Source organism: Ochlerotatus camptorhynchus, unplaced genomic scaffold, assembly GCF_037179485.1.
Source record: "Ochlerotatus camptorhynchus isolate MF236.1 unplaced genomic scaffold, CSIRO-AGI_Acam_v1.1 ptg000067l, whole genome shotgun sequence".
Classification (NCBI taxonomy): Eukaryota; Metazoa; Arthropoda; class Insecta; order Diptera; family Culicidae; genus Ochlerotatus; species Ochlerotatus camptorhynchus.
Window position 1 is genome coordinate 2,304,419 of NW_027040557.1, and position 18,982 is coordinate 2,323,400.

An 18,982-nucleotide genomic window follows, 5' to 3' on the forward strand; every position below is an offset into this window, starting at 1 on the left:
CTCTTCGAGCAGATCCCCGTCAACATCAACGGAACCACTTTCGATCAGTCGTCATGCTGTTTGTTTAGGCTTGACTCGTGTTCATTTCTTCTTTCATTGTCAAATGAACTTACTTTTGCATTGAAGCGAAGCTGTTCGATCCAAATTCGTGCAGTTTTTATGACTTTTGTTGCTTGTTCACTCGGTTCATTTAAGCGTATGCGCATTAGACTGATGCAAATTTTGACATTTTCGCTCCACAGTCCTCAAACGGTTCCTAATTGGGTCGTAATTAGTTTCCCAATATTTGAACTCCTTCGATAAGAAACTGATTTGGCACAAACAATTTGAAAGTTTAATGGAAAATACTATGGGAAATCCAAACTGTTTTGTTAATTGTCTTCTTACCTTTTTCCATATTGCACTGTTCAAAAATTCAAAAGCTGGAAAATTTATGGAAAATTTTCTCAGCTACAACTTTGCAGAATATAGTTTTTGAGCCAAATGTCAAATAAAATAGTTATTAATTGTTTAAGAGATTGATAATCTTATGGCATGATCAAGCAGCTGTTTTGTGAGCAACACTGTATCTTGCAGTGTGACATAAAGGGTTAGACGGTCAAAATTTGGTCAAGGGAAAACGCGTGTAAATCGGTGAAATCGTTTATTTAAAAAATCAAATTAAATTTCTTTTTCAAGTTCAATTAGTATAAAATTCAGGAAAAATATTCAGTTAGGCTTCCGCTTTTCCAAATCCGAATTGCCGGGCCTTACGCTTGACCCCTGCCATCAGATTTTGTACAGCCACCTTGTCCACCTTCTTCGCCGCAGAAGCCAGTTTGCCTTGAACTGCTGCTCGCCCTTAGCAGTTTTTTTTTGGTCTTCTTTAGGTTCCGCTTGACAATAGCCCAGTATTTCTCAATTGGGCGGAGCTCTGGCGTGTTGGGAGGGTTCTTGTCCTTGGGCAACCACCTGCACGTTGTTGGCGGCGTACCACTCCATGGCCTTTTTACCGTAATGGCAAGATGCCAAATCCGGCCAAAACAGTACGGAACAACCGTGTTTCTTCAGGAAAGGCAGCAGACGTTTATTCAAACACTCTTTCACGTAAATTTCTTGGTTGACAGTCCCGGAAGCTATGAAAATGCTGCTTTTCAAGCCACAGGTACAGATGGCTTGCCAAACCAGATATTTCTTTGCGAACTTTGACAGTTTCATGTGCTTGAAAACATCTGCTACCTTTTGCCGTATAAAACTCCTGTCCCGGAAGCTGCTTGTAGTCGGCTTTGACGTAGGTTTCGTCGTCCATTACCACGCAGTCAAACTTCGTCAGCATCGTCGTGTACAGCCTCCGGGATCGCGCTTTGGCCGTCGTATTTTGTTTATCATCGCGATTTGGAGTCACTACCTTCTTGTAAGTCGATAGTCCGGCTCGTTTTTTGGCTCGATGCACGGTTGTAGACGATACACCCAGCTTATTTGCGGCATCTCGGAGAGAGAGGTTAGGGTTTCGCTTGAAACTACCGGCAACTCTCTTTGTCGTCTCAGCGGCTTCCGGTTTTCGATTTCCCCCCGATCCAGACTTTCTGGCTGTCGACAAACGATCCCCAAACACTTTAATTACATTTGTAACGGTTGATTTGGCAACTTTTAGCGATTTTGCCAACTTTGCGTGCGAGTAGCTCGGATTTTCGCGATGCGCGAGCAAAATTTTGATACGCTGGTCTTCTTGCTTGGACGGCATTTTGACAACTGAAGAGTGAATTCCAAAATCAAAATAGGAGCAACATTCTACACACACACACCTTCAAAATGAGGGGTGTTCAGGTTTTTTAAATGCAAAATTGAAAGAAATACGTCAAGTTGATATTGACCAAATTTTGACCGTATCACCCTTTAGTAGCCATGATTTTTTTGCTGTATTCTAAGCGCCAGAAACACCAATGTTGCCTGCTAAACAGTTGATTGAGCATAATCATAAGACATTAGTAGCTTGAATTATTGATAACTTTTGATGCTTACAGTATATTGAAAAGTGGTTTTGGACAAAGTTGTAGCTGAGAAAATTTGCTGCGAGCTCAGCTATCATTTTCAAAAGCAGAGCGATATGGTAAATTGTTAGATGGATATGAACAAAACATTTGGTTTTCCCATAGTAATTTCCATATAAACTTCAAATGGTTTGTGCCAAGTCAGTTTCTTATCGAATGAGTTCAAATTTTGGGAGGCTAGTCAGAACCCAACGGCGCCGGTGGTGTAGTGGTAAGCGTGATTACCTCTCACCCCAGCAGGCCTGGGTTCAATCCCAGTCGGCGCCGCCGGAATGTTCTGAGGCATAACATCTCTGATCACGCCTTCCATCGGATGGGAAGTAAAGCCGTTGGTCCCCGGTTCATGAGTTGATGGGTCGATAGGTAGGGTCCAGGTGTGGGAGCTGCTTTCCTGGCACGTCGGTAGCATTGGTGCTCAGCACGGAAAACAAGATCGACGGAAAAAAACAAACCAAAGGATGAGCACTGTGGAGCGAAAATGTCAAAATTTGCATCAGTCTAATGCGCATAGATCTTTGCACGTGGATGTCAAATTTATCACTGTCGGGTGGTTAGTGTACCCATCAATATGGGTGTTTTTTTTAATCGGAGTGACTTCTAGAGATCGAAAATTGATATGCAACGCCATTTTGAAATCCAAAATGGCGGCTTCTAGTTTAAGAAAAAGTGGGAAATGCTGTCAAATACATATCAATAAAGATATTTTTGGAATCGGGATGATGTCTAGAGGATGAAAATCAATATCCGACGCCATTTCGAAATTCATGATGGCGGCTTCCGATTTCAGATTAAGTGGGAAATACTGTCAAATACCCATAAATATAGGTATTTTTGGAATCCGGATGGCGTCCAGAGGCCGGAAATCAATATCTGACACCATTTTGAAATCCAATACGACGGCTTCCTATTTTAGAAAAAATGGGAAATGCTGATGCCGTTCCATCAATATGGATATTTTTGGAATCGGGGTCACGTCTGGAGACTGGAAATCAATATCCGACGCCATTTTGAAATCCATGATGGTGGCTTCCGATTTGAGAAAAAGTTTTAAATTCTATCAAATACCCATGCAAACGGTTTTTTTTAGAATCAGGGCAACGTCTAGAAGCCGGAAATCGATATCCGACGCCATTTTGTAATCCAAGACGGCAGCTTCCGATTTGCGGAAAAGTGTCAAATATCCTAAAATATGGTTAATTTCAGAATGGGATGAGATGAAGATGCCGAAAATTGATGTCACGCCGTCTTTAAATCCAAGATGGAAATACTGTCAAATACCGATCAATGGGGGTTTTTTGGAATCGGACTGACATCTAGAAGAAAGAAATCGATGTCCGACGCCATCTTGAAATTCAAGATGGTGGCTACCGATTTCAGAAAAAAAAGTGTAAAATACCCTACAAATGGCATCGAATATCGATTTTCAGCATCTACGCATCGTCCTCGTTCCGAAAATACCCAGATCTTAGGGTATTTGACACTTTTTATGACCCGATGGCCGCCATATTGGATTCCAAAATGGCATCGGATATCGATTTTCGGCATTTACACGTTGTCACCATCCCGAAAATACCCATATTGTAGGGTATTTGAGACTTTCCCTGACCCCGATGGCTGCCATCTTGGACTCCAGAATGGCCTTGTTAATTTAATTTTCGTTTAATATAAAATAATATATTATTACTACCTATAATCCGGATGCCATCCCTATCGGCAACCGATATTGTGCGGATACTATCCGGATACTATATTTTGATGCCTGCGTCGTCAGGTCGTGACAAGTCGAATGAGCCTCGATTTGAAGTGAAAGTGGATTAAACGAAGGAAGCAGTTTTAGAGTTATTCATTGCGTCAATTGAAACAAGTCTTTGCTTCAAATGAAATGAACTGAAGCACTTGACGAACGAAACAAGTGATAGTCCAGTCATGTTTGAAAAGAGGAATGTTCATCGTAACTCGATAACAAGAAACACGATGACTTACACGAAAATTATATTGCTCGAAATGAAGCGATTCTGTGGAGAAATCATTTTCTTTTCTTTGTTTCGAAAATGCAGAACCCTGCTGCAGTGGTCTATATCAAATAATGAAAAAGATTGTATTTTCGATACAGCAATTTTATAGACCACCCTAATTTCACTGACATGAAAAGATCGGCCAAAAAATATGAAGAAACTTTCCCGAAGCAACTACGTACCTAAAATTGGGCGCAAACATTTTTGTCTTCATTAAATACGGCCTTGGGACCATTGTGCATTGTCAACAGCTTGTCAGTGTCCCGTTTCCTTGAAATGTTCATCTATTTTCGAACACCAACTAAACACACTGACCTGCCGTGACCGGAAGCGAGAAACTGCAGCACTATTTAACACCCACAAGCGAAAACATGTTTGCCTAGGTTATACTGGCAAAAGGGACACAACCCGAGCAAAAGTCTGAGATCAAATTGAAATTTAAATTTGATGTTGTGTTGTCGCAAATAATGATTACTCAGGTTGCTATCGTTTTGGTCGTTTTAACGGTTAAAATATCAAAATTGAGAGCGACAAAAATTGCCTGTGACATCACAGCGTAAATTAATTCTGATATCAGGTCAGTTCCAGGTCAAATAAGATAAAAATATAAAATTTGGAAGCTCGACCTTTTCCGATTTGCATGCAAATAATTATGTGTTAAGGGCAATCATTCTCAGTTTTGCGAAAATTCGGCCATTTTGGATTTCTTTTTATTTTTTCAAAATAGTGTCTTTGACATTTTTCAATAAATTGAAGCACTAAAACGTCAGTTCTGATCGAAATGACGTCTGAGACAAAGTCGTTTAGAAAAACAAGTGGAGGGAGGGGGGGGGGAGCATGTACACTGAATTTTTGTTGTTGTAATTTTGAATAAAAATTTAAAAAAGTGTTGAAAACTGAAATATTAAGAAAAATATATCTTCAACTTTTGAAAAATGCAGCTCATGTAAAATGCAAACTTTAGGACTATTTAAAACCATGGACACTTGAAAATTGGCAAAACTCGTAGAACATCAAGTTTTGTAATTTTTTAAATTTCTTGTTAAGTAGCTTTTTGATGTAATTTGAGCACTGATAAAGATTTAGAATTTCTTATATATTTTTTTCCTATGTTCAAATTTTATTAAAAAAAGTGTACTAGCAAAAAGTTCAAATATTTGACCTGCAATTCTTGTTCGAGGATTTTTATCACTTTTCAAGTGTCCATAGTTTTGAATATTCAAAAAAATTGCATATTTTTACATTTGTTTTTAATTAAAAAAAAATGATTTAAATGTTTTTTTGGAATTTTTGCTCAAAATAGCTAAAAAATACCATGCATATTTATTCTAGAAATTCTTTATTTTTCTCTACAACTGTGTCTCAGACGTCATTTCGATCAGAAGTTGCGTTTTCGCGCTACAATTTATGGAAAAATTACAAAGACGCCATTTTGAAAAAAAAAACATCCAAAATGGCCGAATTTTTGCAAAAATGTGAATGATTACCCATAAAACACAATTCAAGAGCCACATGTGAAAAGGGCATACAAGCTTTTTGTAAAAAAAAACCTTTGTATGCCCTTTTCTCGCCAACTGAGGGTCGCCCACGCAAACCAACAACATCATCGGGAAGGGGAAAGCTTCCCCTACCCGCTAATGTTAATGGTTTGCGTTGATGTCATATGGGTGGCGAGTAAAGGGCATAAGCTTGTATGCACTTTTCACATGTTGTTCTTGAATTATGCAAAGTTTTATGAAAATCGGAGAAGGTCGAGTTTTTTTTTTTCGATTCGTCATTTGGCGTGGAACTGCTCATCAGTGAGAGCAAACTGAAAACTCAATTTGATGTACATTTTTCCTGTTGATAACAAAACGTGAATACTCGTTGATGTTCTACTAAGCCAATGCAAACAAATCTGCAACAACATATTTTTGTTTTCAAGAGCAAATGTACAGCAAATTGAAAACTAAATTTGTTATCAAATTGGACAATTGCATAAACTTAAATCAAATTATCGTTTCAGTTTGATGTTTATTTTTTTTAATAAATTTATTTATTTGTACAGGCTCAATCAAATTAACTTTACAAAGCCAAATTATCTTTTGCGTTATACATTATTAATGTTTTAAATCTAAAGTTAAAATCTAAAGTTAAAGGAATTGAACCGAGTACTCGCGTTTCAGTTTGATGTCTTTCTCTAAATTTTTATTTCGATTTGCTGTCATTTTGAAGCTGAACTTTGCTCGGGAGCCATTCCAATGGGATGCTGCGCACCATGGCAATATGCTATATTTGATTCCCAACAGGCGAGCAACTGTGGATTGTGGCTGTGGAAATAGGTTGTGTTTGGGAATTTCACTGGAATTATGTACTTTGGTTGGTTGAATTTATCAAATAAGCAAAGCCGCACTAGTCACTTGGAACGAGGTGTTGGAGGTCATGAACTAGGTACAGTTGGGAAATTGGGATTTAGTGGCTATCAGTTGCATAGCAGGTTTCTGATTTTAAAGGGAAGGCGAAAATTAGCGCAATTTTGCTGCCTTGACATACCAAGGCGGTTGATTTTTGGTAGTTACAAAATTCTTGAGTCGACCTACCACCCTCCAACCCTCTACCCCTTCAAAACTACCCGTTTCAATATTTCCGGTGTCTACTGAAAGTTAAAGCCAAACAGCCGGCTAAACAATAAGGTTATCAGAATGGCTTCGAGAAATCAACTAACTCTAATGGAAGAGGCGATGATACGCATAATTTCGCCTCCTTAAAAATAGCAAAAGAAAACACCATCCAAAATCTTCTTGGAACGTCAAAACGTCAACCAAATTCCTAACCATTTTTCATCCCCTAAATTCTCCATATTTTCCGCCGAATCATTTTCCATAAACACCTCTTGTCTGCCTCCGTGGCAAACTCGAATCCAACAACGACGACGACGTCAATGTTTACTGCCTTCCACGACAACACACTTTTCGGCGAAACACCGAAAGTCAACAAACGTGGACCGCTCCGCACACCCCTAGTTTTCGTTCGTACTCGTGCCATTTTTGTAGTCTCTAGGCGCGAAATTTATTACCTAATGACAGCCGCAAAAGCCGCCGCATCCCCGGCAATCCGACACAAACATATGGCAGGATCGGAATCGAACAAAACTAAATTTATCACCGATTAATCCATGCTTTCGCCTCGCTCTGCAGTTGTCGGTTGTCGGCTGTCGAGGCTTAAGTGATAGAAACATTTAAAATCAAATAATTCCCTTCAGCTGATTTCGAGAAATGGCCATGCGATTTTTTTTCGGAAAATTCTATGAAATGAGCAGTTCCAGGTCAAATAGCAACAAAGAATGCATTTTTGACTCAACCTTCTTCGATTCGCATGAAATCTTGCAAAAATTCGGTCATTTTGGATCTTGAAATTTGTTTTAAAATGGCTTCTTCAACATTTTTTAATAATTGTAGCACGAAAACATCAATTCTGATAGACATGACGTCTGCGACAAAGTTGTAGAAAAACAATAACCTCTTTCTAGGATAAATAATCCACAGAATTTTTTTCATAACTATATAAAAATCCTTAAAATGTGTTAAAAACTTAAATATCTCGCAATTTCCATATGAAATTATTATTTGTTTTTAATTAAAAAAAAACTCATACAAAATTCAAACATTTGAAATATTGAAAACCTTGAACACTTGAAAGTTATCAGAAATCGTTAATTATCAACTTTTGCTGTAATTTTTTAACTTTTTGTTAGTACACTTTTTTATGTAGCTCTTGGACAGAAACTGATTTAAAATGTCACACATATTCAAGTGTCCATGGTTTTCAATAGTTCAAAAATTTGCATTTTTCATTAGCATTTTAAAAATAAAATAAATGAAAATATTGAACGATGTCATTTTGAGATATTTAACTTATTATCTCTATTTATTTTTATTTTTACACAAAATCATTAGATAATTTTTACTGTGTATATTTTTCCTGAAGCAACTTTATTATTATCTACAACTTTATCTCAGACGTAATTTTGATCAGAAGTGACACTTTCGTAATACAATTTATTGAAAACTGTCAAAGACGCCATTTTGAGAAAAAAATTACAAGATCCAAAATGGCCGAATTTGAGCTAAAATGTTAATGATTCCCCATAATAAAAAAATCTGCAAAGTTTCATGAAAATCGAAGTCTAAACGATTCGTCATTTGGCGTGGAACGTGCCCTAATGGAGACGCACCATATTTCGTAGGACTAAGTGCTCGCAGATAATCGCCCGAAATGGTAATAATCAACGCATCAGCTGCCCGTCTGTGCCTTCCCTGCTACGGATCGTTATTTTCAAGTGTAACTAACAAATCGAAAAAACGTCGCAAACGTGGCTGGCCAGCAATGGTGGCCAAGGCCTGTTCCGTCAGTGTCGTGGGCAGTTGCCTCGTTCGGAGAAAGTGTTCGACATCCAGCATCCGCCATCGGCCGGTTTGCAGTGCCCGGGTGTACCGAAGAACGTGCAGCTGTCCGATTCCACCGGTACCGGATCAAAGAACGTCGATGACTGCCGTCTCCGCATTCGTTTCGAAACCTCGGCGAATGATGAGGTACTACGGACGGAGTCTGTCGGCACCGCTGTTTGTCGGTTCCGCACACAATGGTGTCCCGCAGCAGAGACGCCTCAGCCGGGGTTGGTCCGGGCGGCGAAAAGCCATCCGTTACCGAGACAGATCACTGCTGCCCTACAAATTCAGGTATTTGATCCTAAATTTCCTCTTTGATAATCCCGACCGGGTCGTATTTTTACCAGACATTTTTCCGACTGCAACATAGGCAGATACAGCCAAAATTTGCTCGCTCGCTCGCTCGCTCGTAATGACAATTTATGGAGCCGTAAATTTTAAACCGTAAATTCAATTTCAGCAGTAGTGTGCGTTCGCAAAGGAAATGGAGAGCGATGGGATAATATGTTCCCATTAGCGGCTCATTTTCAACCCTTTCCGTTTTCGTTGTTCGAGAAGCCTCCTGATTTCATAGCAGTTTTTGTTCTGTTTGCTTTTTTTGTAGAAAACCCAGCGCCGATACTCACGGGAGACAGATTCGCTGTACGCCCGACTGGAGTGAGAATGCCGTCTCCGGAGACCATCTGTGGGTGCCGACGTCGGTGTCCGGTGACTGTTGCTACGTGGGTGACAGCGATTGCTCGGTAAGTATGATATCAGAGGTTGCAGATTGTATTTTAGTCTCTTACACAGCTCATAATATCCACATAGGATAATAATTATCCCTGAAGGGCCATCGAATAGCCTCTGAAAGCTTTCTGGAAGTCGTTTAACTGTTTCATAAAATACTATGGATTCAGTTTAGTAGTCCTGTGCCTGAAGATGCCCTGAAATTTTTAGGAATTGTCCTGGATCAGCCTAAGATTAGGCCTTGAAGTTCTTTGGACTTTGGACTCCTTCCTCTTGGTTGGTTCTGGTAATTCTCTTAATTATCCTTCGAAGTATTCTGGAATTGCTTTGAAACTCCTCTGGATTTACCTTGGAAGAGCTTCTAACTCTTCCTGGAAGTAATTTGGACTTGTACTGCAAGTCATTATCCCAAGTAATATTGCAAATTTTATCGATGTTTTAAACCATTCTACAAACCTAAATTATGGTGTACAGAACCCTCATAAATCCAAAATTGTTACTTCTTCTGGAAGCCCTCTGTATTTAGTCTGTAAGTCGCCTGGACTTGCCTTGGAAGTGCTATGAATTTGCACATGTGGAGGAAGTCCTGTTGAGTTACCCTGAAAGTCCATTTAACTATGGCTGATGTTCCGTTTTGATGTTTTTTAGACTTTCCTTGCAAGTTCTCTGTACCAACTCTGCAAGTCCCCCCTAATATGCCTTGTAAAGACTGTACTCGAAAAAAAAATGCAGCAGGCAAAAATGATCACCAAAAAATTATTTTAAGTCGGATACTGTTGAAACTCTCAGGGAATAAATAAACACACAAATGCCCGCACCTTGGACTTAACGCTACCCATCAAATCCTGTGCAACACTTACGCTATCTTTCTTACACACTTTCATCCACTTTCCTTCCCTGTTTTCCGGAGCTTGCCTTTCATAATCGCCCAGAATTTTTCTATTAGGCGAAGTTCTAGCGAGTTTGGTGGATTTTCCTCGTTCGGCACAAAAACAACATCGTTGGCTTCGTACCACTTCATCACCGGTTTCGCGTAATGGCACGATGCCAGATTCGGCCAAAACAGAGTGTCACCTTCGTGGGACCGGAGGAAGGACAGCAGGCGCTTCTGGAGACATTCTTCTTTATATATTTGGCCGTTATGTCCGGCTTGCAGAATTTGCCGCACCCACAGATCGTCTGTCACACTAAGTACTTCTTGGAAAATTTGTCGACCTTCTTCTTCCGTAACATCCAGGCGGGACTTGCCGACGAAAATCTCGGCTGCACCAACCACTCGCGGTACAGCTTCCTGACGCGGGATTTGGCTACCGTATTCGGTTCATCGGTTCGGTTAGGCGCCTTCCTTACCTTGAAGACTTGAAGTCCGGTCCGCTTCATTGTCTGCTGGACGAACCAGACGGAAGAATTGACCTTCTTGGCCACGTCCCGAATCGAAAGGTTCGGATTGCACTTGAAGTAATCACTCACCTTCCTTGCGTTCACGGGGTCGATCGCTGCCAGCTCGCCGCTGGGTTGTCTAGGACTCATTTAACGATTTTACCACACGATTCCAAACTGTTTCGCGATCCACCTGTGGGACTAGCCTGGATTTTCCACGACTGGTCCCATAATTTTTTTGTCGAAGCACTTCTTGCTTGAAAGTCATCTCGATAACCACTTGATAGATTGTGACTAGATTTTGCACATGTAAACATTGCAATCTAAACTAGTCTTACTAAAAAAATTATCAATTTTTACCCATGCAATAAAAAGTTATACAAAAAAGAAAGTATTGCATTTTTTCGAGTACAATCTTTACATCTTCTAGAAAACCTCTTGACTATTCTTGGAAAGCTGGACTTGCGCTGGAAGTATTTTGGAAATCCTCTGGACTTGTTCTTGGTGTTCTCTGAATTTGTCCCCGAAGTCCTCTGGAGCTACCTTGGAAGACCTTTGAACTTTCTCTAATTAAAAACCTAGTTAAGCCCTCCTCCTCCCTCCACAGTGGTCTAAAACCGAAACATCGTGATCGTCTGAGATTTGAGTAGGAAAACTTCATTTTTGGTATGTGGGGTACTGGGGAAAGTTTCTTGAAATTAAAAGATCTACATTTGGACGCTATTCATTTTTCGATTAATCCTTAGAAGTTAGATGAAAAATCTTTGTGACCCCATTTTGTCAGACCCCATTTGAACATCTTTTCTTATGTTCTACGAAAGCCAAGCGCTTTTTGAGTAGTCTATTTGCACCAAGGTATACCTTAAACAACCATCTTTAAGATGAATGAGATTGATTTGGAATTACGGTTATGTGAAATGATTGAAGGATAAAAGTCCGGTACTGAGACTGACAAAATCGGGTCATTACCAAGCCCACCGGTGCCAATTTTGTGTGAGGATCAACTAATTGGGACGTCTCGTGGTCAATTTTGCTTTACGATTGTTTCGTGCATAATTCGGCTAGAACTAAAACTCTTCTGCAAAATGAGTGCGTCCAAGCCACGTGGATAAAGTTTGACCCATCTAGAAGATGAGGCGTTGTGTCGAACTTGGCTTGATGTGTCTCAAGGTTCGAACATTGGGGTGAACCAGAAAGCAGAAAACTTGTAAGCGAGAATCTATGTGAAACTTATAGAAACTTGCATCCCAACCAATCCGAAACGACGAGCCCCAAGTAGTATTTAAAAGACAGGTGGCATTTTATCAAGAAATCCGCAAGAAAGTTTGCCGGATGTTTGCTTAAATGTTTGGAATTTCACTGAAATTTTTGAACTCCGTTCAAATTTTTGGAATTTCACTGAAGTTTTCGGAGCTTAAGTTGTTGAAACTTCGTTGAAGCTTCTCTAAATTTATTGAAACATTATTGAAGATTTATGAACATTGGTGAAGTTTTAAAATTTCGCTGAAACTTTTGAAACATTTGTGAAATTCTATTTCGCAATTTTTTTAAATCTTAACTGAAGTTTTTGGAACTTTGCTGACGCTCATGAAGCTTAGCTGAATTTCTTGGTGCTTAGCACAACTACTTGAACTTCTTTAAGGTACTCGGACCTTATTTCAAGTTCTTTGAACTTCGCTGTAGTTTTTTCAATTTTTCTGAAATGTTTGGAACTTCGCTGAATTTGTTTTAACTTTGCTGTGATTTTCGGATCTTTGCGGAGCTTATCTTAAGTTTTTCACATTTCACTGAAGCTCTTGAACCTTCTCTGAATTTTTTGCAGCCTTACTTGAAATATATGAAATTTAGTTACGTCATACGAATTAAGCTGAACTTTTGCTAACTTCTCTGAAATGTTTGTAGCTTCTAAAGATTTTGGAACTTTGATGACATTTTTTGTACTTTGTTGACGGTTTAGGAATTTCGCTGAATTTCTTGTACGTTCGATGAAGTTCTCAGAGCTTATCAGCAGCTTCAAAAACATCAGCATAGTTCGTATTCATATTTTCAATAAAGTTCAATTTTTTAAGCACAGCATATATAAATTTAGCCAAGATCCAAGAGAGACATGAGATAAGCCCCGAAACAGGGAAATTCCGAGAACTTCGGAAGGATTTCAAAATTTCGGAGAAATTCCGAAAACTTTGGAGTATTCTACGGAACAGTTTATGCTTTTGAGATAAGCTCCGTTATTCTTTCCTTTATTTAACGTCGGTCTCTGTTCCGCAATCTAGTGCCAATCACCGACGGAAAATCGATTGCCATCTTGACGGCAATCGAATGTGCAGGAAGGCAGCTTCCACACCTGCGTAGGATATCGCACCCATTCAACACACATGGGCCGGGACCAACGGTTTTACTTCCCTTCCGAAGGAAGACGTGACCAGAGATTGTTATGCCTCAGAAAAATCCCACTGACCTCGGCTGGTATTGAACCCAGACCCATCGGGGTGTTAAGCTCCGTTATATTCAGCGTTTAAATTCAGCAAAATTTTAAAAACTTTAACAAAGTTTGAAAAATGTCCACGAAGTTCAAAAACCGTAAGTAAAGTTCCAGGGACTTTGGTCAAGTTTAAAACAATTCAGTGACGCTTCAAACCCTTATGCAAGGTTCAGCAAAGATCCATGAACCTCGGAGTCATTCCGAGATCATCAGAGAAATTTTGAGAAGTAGTTCAGACGAGCTCTGAGAGCTTCAGCGAAGGTCCGAAAACTTAAATCGAAGTTTCAAATTGTTTAGCGTTAATTTTAAAACAAGTTCCAACAACTTCAGAAAAGTTTCAATAATTTTAGCAAAGCTCCAAAATCGTAAGCGCCTCGTTTTTCATCGACTTACAACAGGGTTAAAAAGCGCAGATATTTCTCACTAAAGATGCTGTCAATTGTCCGGCATAATCCCCGAAGACATTTTCGTGCAGTCGACTCCCTTACCCGCACATATACGTAAGTATCATTTGAAGGATATCCCTACACCAATGGTTGGATTGCTGCCGTGCATTAGGTGCATAGGTTTGGCAATCCCTGGTCATTTTTCCTGAACGAGATCTTTCATCGTTGCATGAGCATAAGACATAACCTGCTGGACGAATAACCGAGCGGATAACAGCCCTGAATGTCCTCCAGGTTTGTTCAGGAAGTAATTTTAACTTTCTCTTGATGATTTATGGATTCGCTTTCAAAGTCGCTTGGACGTGTTTTGGAAGTCTTCATCTACTCTATCAGTTCTTTGGGCTTCCTCTGGAAGTCCCGTGGAAGTTCTTTTGACTTTTGCTCGAAGTCACTGTATTTCTCCTATAAGACTGCTGAACTTGTTCTGGAAGCCTTCTGAACTTTCTCTGGATGATCTATGGACTTACCGTGGATGTTTTTTGGGCTTTCCTTGGAAATCCAGTACCCTGGAAGTCTTCTAGGCTTGACTTAGAAATCCTTCAGGCTTGTCGTTTAAGTCCTCTCGATTTGTCCTGGAATTACGTTTGACTTTCACACGTAAAGTCAATATAATTTTTTTTGTTTCTACCTGGAAAATCCGCTGGTGTTTCTCTGGACATCCCTTTCCTGACTTTGGAACTCTTCTGAGCTTGTCATGGAAGTACTTTGGATTTTTCCAGGAAATTCATTTGACTTTCCCTGAAAGTCTTCTGGATTTTCTCTGGAAGTACTCTGGAATTGCACTGGAAATTTTGTTGATTTGCCATGGATGTCCTTTTTCACTTTTCCTGGAAGTCTACTGGATATAAATGTAAGTATTTTGAGATCGACCTGAAGATCTTCTGGACTTACCTTGGAATTTATCTGGTCTAGCTTAAAAAGTCTTCTGGACTTGCTTTGGAATTTCCCTGGGCTTACCGTGGAAGTCTTTTGGATTTGTCCTGGAAAATAAGCTAATAAGCTGAAATGTACCTTGCGTGAGAAAAAAAAAATGCGCATGCGAGCTTTTGGGCTTGGAATTTGAATGTGTGAGTAAAACAAATCTTAATCAAAAAATAAATCGTGTAAATTTATGAGACATTTCATGAAATATTCCAAATGTTGTACACAACCATCATACTTTGTAAGCAACATTTCTTGCAAGTTGCTAGTTGATGTGAAAAGGAAGTTTTCATGTTTGAATTCAGATTTGTTTTCTGTGAACTTGTGGATATTCAAGCATACCAAATCTTCCGTTCAAGATTGCTTAAGATTTCACTACAGAATCATTTAGGCTCCAAGTTAGTCGAACTTGTTTAACGATCTGCTACGACCTTTGTATGACAAAGGGTGAACAATTGCATGACAGATTTTGACGCTACGGAGCACAGAAATTAGCCCTAACCTTTGCAAAGGCGCTCGTTGGCGAGAACAGCTTGGAAGTCCTCTGGAGTTTGACTTGGAAATCCTATGAATTTGCTTTGGAAGTCCTCTGGGCTTGCCTTGGAAGTCCTCTGGACTTGCCTTGGAAGTTCTCTGGACTTGCATTACAAGTCCTCTGGATTTGCCTTCAAAGAAAAAAAATCTGAATTTTACTGGTGATGTAAACATTCATGCGTGCAAACATTCATGTATGTAAACTTCCTTTCCACGTAAACCAGCACCTTGCAAAAAACTTCACCTACAAAGATGGACGGTTGCATACAATTTATGGAATATGTCATGACATGTCTCATTAATTTAGGTGATCTATAATTAAGACTTGCATGATATATGACGCTCGATTTATGTTGATCATAGTAACAGAAATTTACACTACTTTTACGAACAGTGTTGAAAGTCATCTGGACTTGGCTTGCAAATCCTTTAGTTGTATCCTGAAAATCTTCTTGAAAGTTCTCTAGACTTGCCTTGGAAATCCTCTGGACTTGCATGGAAATCCTATGTACTGTCTTTGTAGAAGTCTTCTGGACGTGCACTGAAAGTCCTCTGGACTTGCATGGAAATCCTATATACTGTCTTTGAAGAAGTCTTCTGGACGTGCACTGAAAGTCCTCTGGACTTAACTTGAAAGTAATCTAGACTTGCGCTGGGTTTAACCTGGAAGACCTTTGGAAGTCCTTTATTCTGGCTCTGTAAGGCCTCTGCACTTGACCAGACATACCTAAGGGTTTTCACTGTAGGTCATCTACACTTCTATTGGAATGTTCTGCTCGAAGTCCTCTGGTCTTGAAAGTCCTCAACATTTGAAGTATAAGTCATCTGGATTTTCCCTGGAAATATTCTGAACTTACTCCGGAAGTCATCTGAACTTTCTCTAGAAGGCCTCTCCACATTAGGGTGGTCCATAATTATTTTTTTTTTTCTGTAAACCTGGAAACTCACCCTTCAAATGACAGCAAAGGATGTTTAAAACAAACTTTTGTATGGCGGAATCAAATATTTCCAATTAACAGTTCCACGCCAAATGACGATTCGGAAAAATTCAACCTTCTCCGAATTGCATGAAACTTTATACAATTGTTTGTTATGGACAGTTATTCACATTTTAGCTTAAATTCGGCCATTTTAGATCTTGTTAAATTTTTAAAATGGCGACTTTGAAATTTTTCAAAAACATTTTGGACACGAAACGGTGAAATGACGTTAGATATAAAGTTGTAGAGAAAAATAAAAAAGCAAAATTTTACACGGTGTTTAATTAGTAATTTGGAGTAAAAATCCCAAAAATGTTTTAAATACTCAAATATATCAAAAAGTATATCTAAATTTTTTTAACTCATGAACTTTTCGATTATTTACAGCCATGCACACTTTAAAATTATCAACAATTGTATAACGAGAAATTTTGGTAAAATTTATGAACTTTTGACTTAAAATGTTGGCTATAAAAATTGAAGATATACTTTTTAAAATATTTGATTTTTACTCAAAATAGCAAAACAAAAAAATTACCGTGTATTTTTTTCTAGAAAGACTTTGCTTGTCTCAACAGCTTTGTCTCAGACGTTGTTTCGATTAAAACATGTCAACGACGTCAAACGCATCAGCCGAAAATGGAGACGGAGCCTTGTTGATGTTCGGAGTAAACGCAGCGCTGACATCGCTTCTGACCATCATCTCCTGGTCGGTGAGATCCGCCTACGCATTGCGCGGGTTCAACGGCGTGAGGAGAGACTCGGGCGGCGATTCAACACACGCTGACTGGAAGACCCAGCAGCGTAGAAGAACAGTGGACGAGCATCAAGAATGCCTTTATTGAAACAAGCGAGAACAACCTGGGTGAACTGCGCACTCAGAGGAAGGAGTGGATCACCGATGAAACCTGGAGGAAGATCGTGGAGCGGAGAGAAGCAAAAGCCGCGATAGAGCGAGCAAGGACCCGAGGAGCCAAGAACGAGGCCCGTCAGCGGTATTCGGCTCTAGAGAGGGAAGTTAAGCGCACCTGTATACGGGACAAGCGAGCGTGAGTGGACTTCCTGGGCTGATGAAAGGAAGAAAGCCGCAGCAACTGGCGATATCCATCTCCTCTATGATGTTTCACGACGCCTGAGCGGGGCAAGGATGAACCCAAGGATGCCTGTGAAAGACGCGACTGGACAGTTGCTCACCGACCCCACTGACCAGTTGAAACGTTGGTTTGAGCACTTTGAACAACTTCTCGAAGTTTCAACGGTCAACCAACCATCAACATCTCGGCATGATCCGCCAAGGGTGAGGCGCGTTACTCGCGTCAACACTGATGCTCCATCATTACAGGAGCTAGAAGCATCAATCCGAAGTATGAAGTCCAACAAAGCCCCGGGGGTCGATCGCATATCAGCAGAGATGCTCAAAGGTGACCCCATGCTATCCTCACAAATGTTGCATCAACTATTCGTCAATCTGGGACACCGCGACTTTTCCGGCCGACTGGATGCAGGGCGTCTTGGTAAAAGTCCCCAAGAAGGGGGATCCAACTGTATGAGATAACTGGCGAGGCATCATGTTACTGTGTATTGTTCTCAAAGTTCTGCGTAAAGTTATCCTCAATCGGATACAGGAGAAGATCGACGCGACTCTCCGACGACAGCAGGCAGAATTCCGTGCCGGAAGATCCTGTGTGGACCATAGTGTCACGCTCCGCATCATCTTGGAGCAGGTCAATGAGTTCCAAGAGTCCCTGTACTTGGTATTCATTGACTACGAAAAAGCTTTCGACCGACTAAACCACGAAAACGCAAGGGAGTCCCTGATAAGATCGTCAACCTCATCGAAGCGCAGTACGAGGCTTTCTCATGCAGAGTGTTGCACAACGGAGCTTTGTCTGACCCGATTCGGGTAATCGCGGGTGTGAGGCAAGTATGTATATTATCACCGCTGCTGTTCCTCATCGTAATCGACGAGATCATCGTTGGAGCCGTTGACCGTGTACCGAACCGTGGGTTGCTGCGGCAGCCTATTACTATGGAGCATCTCAACGACTTCGATTTGGTTGATGATGTTGCGTTATTAGCACAACGGCGCTCTGACATGCAGAGTAAGCTCGACGACCTTGTTGAACGCGCCTCTGAAGCAGGTCTAACGCTTTTGATTATTGTTTAAATTATTAGAGATGCAACATTCAGCTTTGAAACAATTTCGGAAATAATTCCAATAGAAGAGAAGAATTCAATGATGATTGGATGAGGATTCTAGGTCCAATTCTAATAAGAATTCAAAATTAGTTCTGAAATTTTGCTTAAGGGGGCTCTGATGAAAAATCCATGAAAATCCTGTGAACTCCAAAGATGGTCTCTGCGGATAGTTCTAAATAAATTCTGGGCTGATTTCTGACGATACTTCCAAGGGAATACTAACGAGTTCGAAATAAATTCCGAGAAGAATTCCAATGGAATCGAATTTCGAGGATTTAATCTCAAAGGAATTCTGGGAAGCGTTTCAATGTTTGTGATGGATTTTTGTTTTGAGAATTCTGAGGAAATACTGTGGGGATACTAAGGAGAATACGAATTGAATTTCCAATTGAATGCAGGAAGTCCAAGATTATTCTAAGTAGAAATTTATGAAATTTCTGAGGTTAATTGCATCAGGATGGATGCAATGGATTTATGGGAGGAGCCTTTGGGAATTCCTAGATGAATCAATAAAAAATCCAAAATAATCTACGATTAGCTACATGTGTTATTACTTCATGCGTGAATTTAACAACTTATATTACATAGACGACTTTACATAGTCGGAGATGCTTAACGTCAAATATCAGACTTAAAGTGGAGATTTTATACGATAGATGAGGAGATTCAATTATAGAGTTGATAGTTCCGTTATAGTACGACAGTGTGAAAATTGTATATACAAAGTAAAAAGCGAGCAAAGGACAATTTTGAGGAAGGTACGAATAGGGTAGTTGTTTACGTCAGAAGGCGACTTGAGTGTGAAACAATCGATAGAACTGTTTCCGCACATCAGAGGT

The 18,982-nt window shown here is 40.0% G+C and overlaps 1 protein-coding gene across 6 annotated transcripts in view; it reads left to right on the forward strand.

Moving 5' to 3' along the window:
- Positions 1-18,982, forward strand: part of rdgA (retinal degeneration A) — a 381,463-nt gene that overhangs the window by 253,236 nt on the left and 109,245 nt on the right. For all 6 annotated transcript variants that reach the window (XM_065216762.1, XM_065216765.1, XM_065216766.1 and 3 more), the window contains one exon: positions 9,077-9,215. In XM_065216762.1, the coding sequence (XP_065072834.1) occupies positions 9,077-9,215 (139 nt within the window). The remainder of the gene's footprint in view (positions 1-9,076; positions 9,216-18,982) is intronic.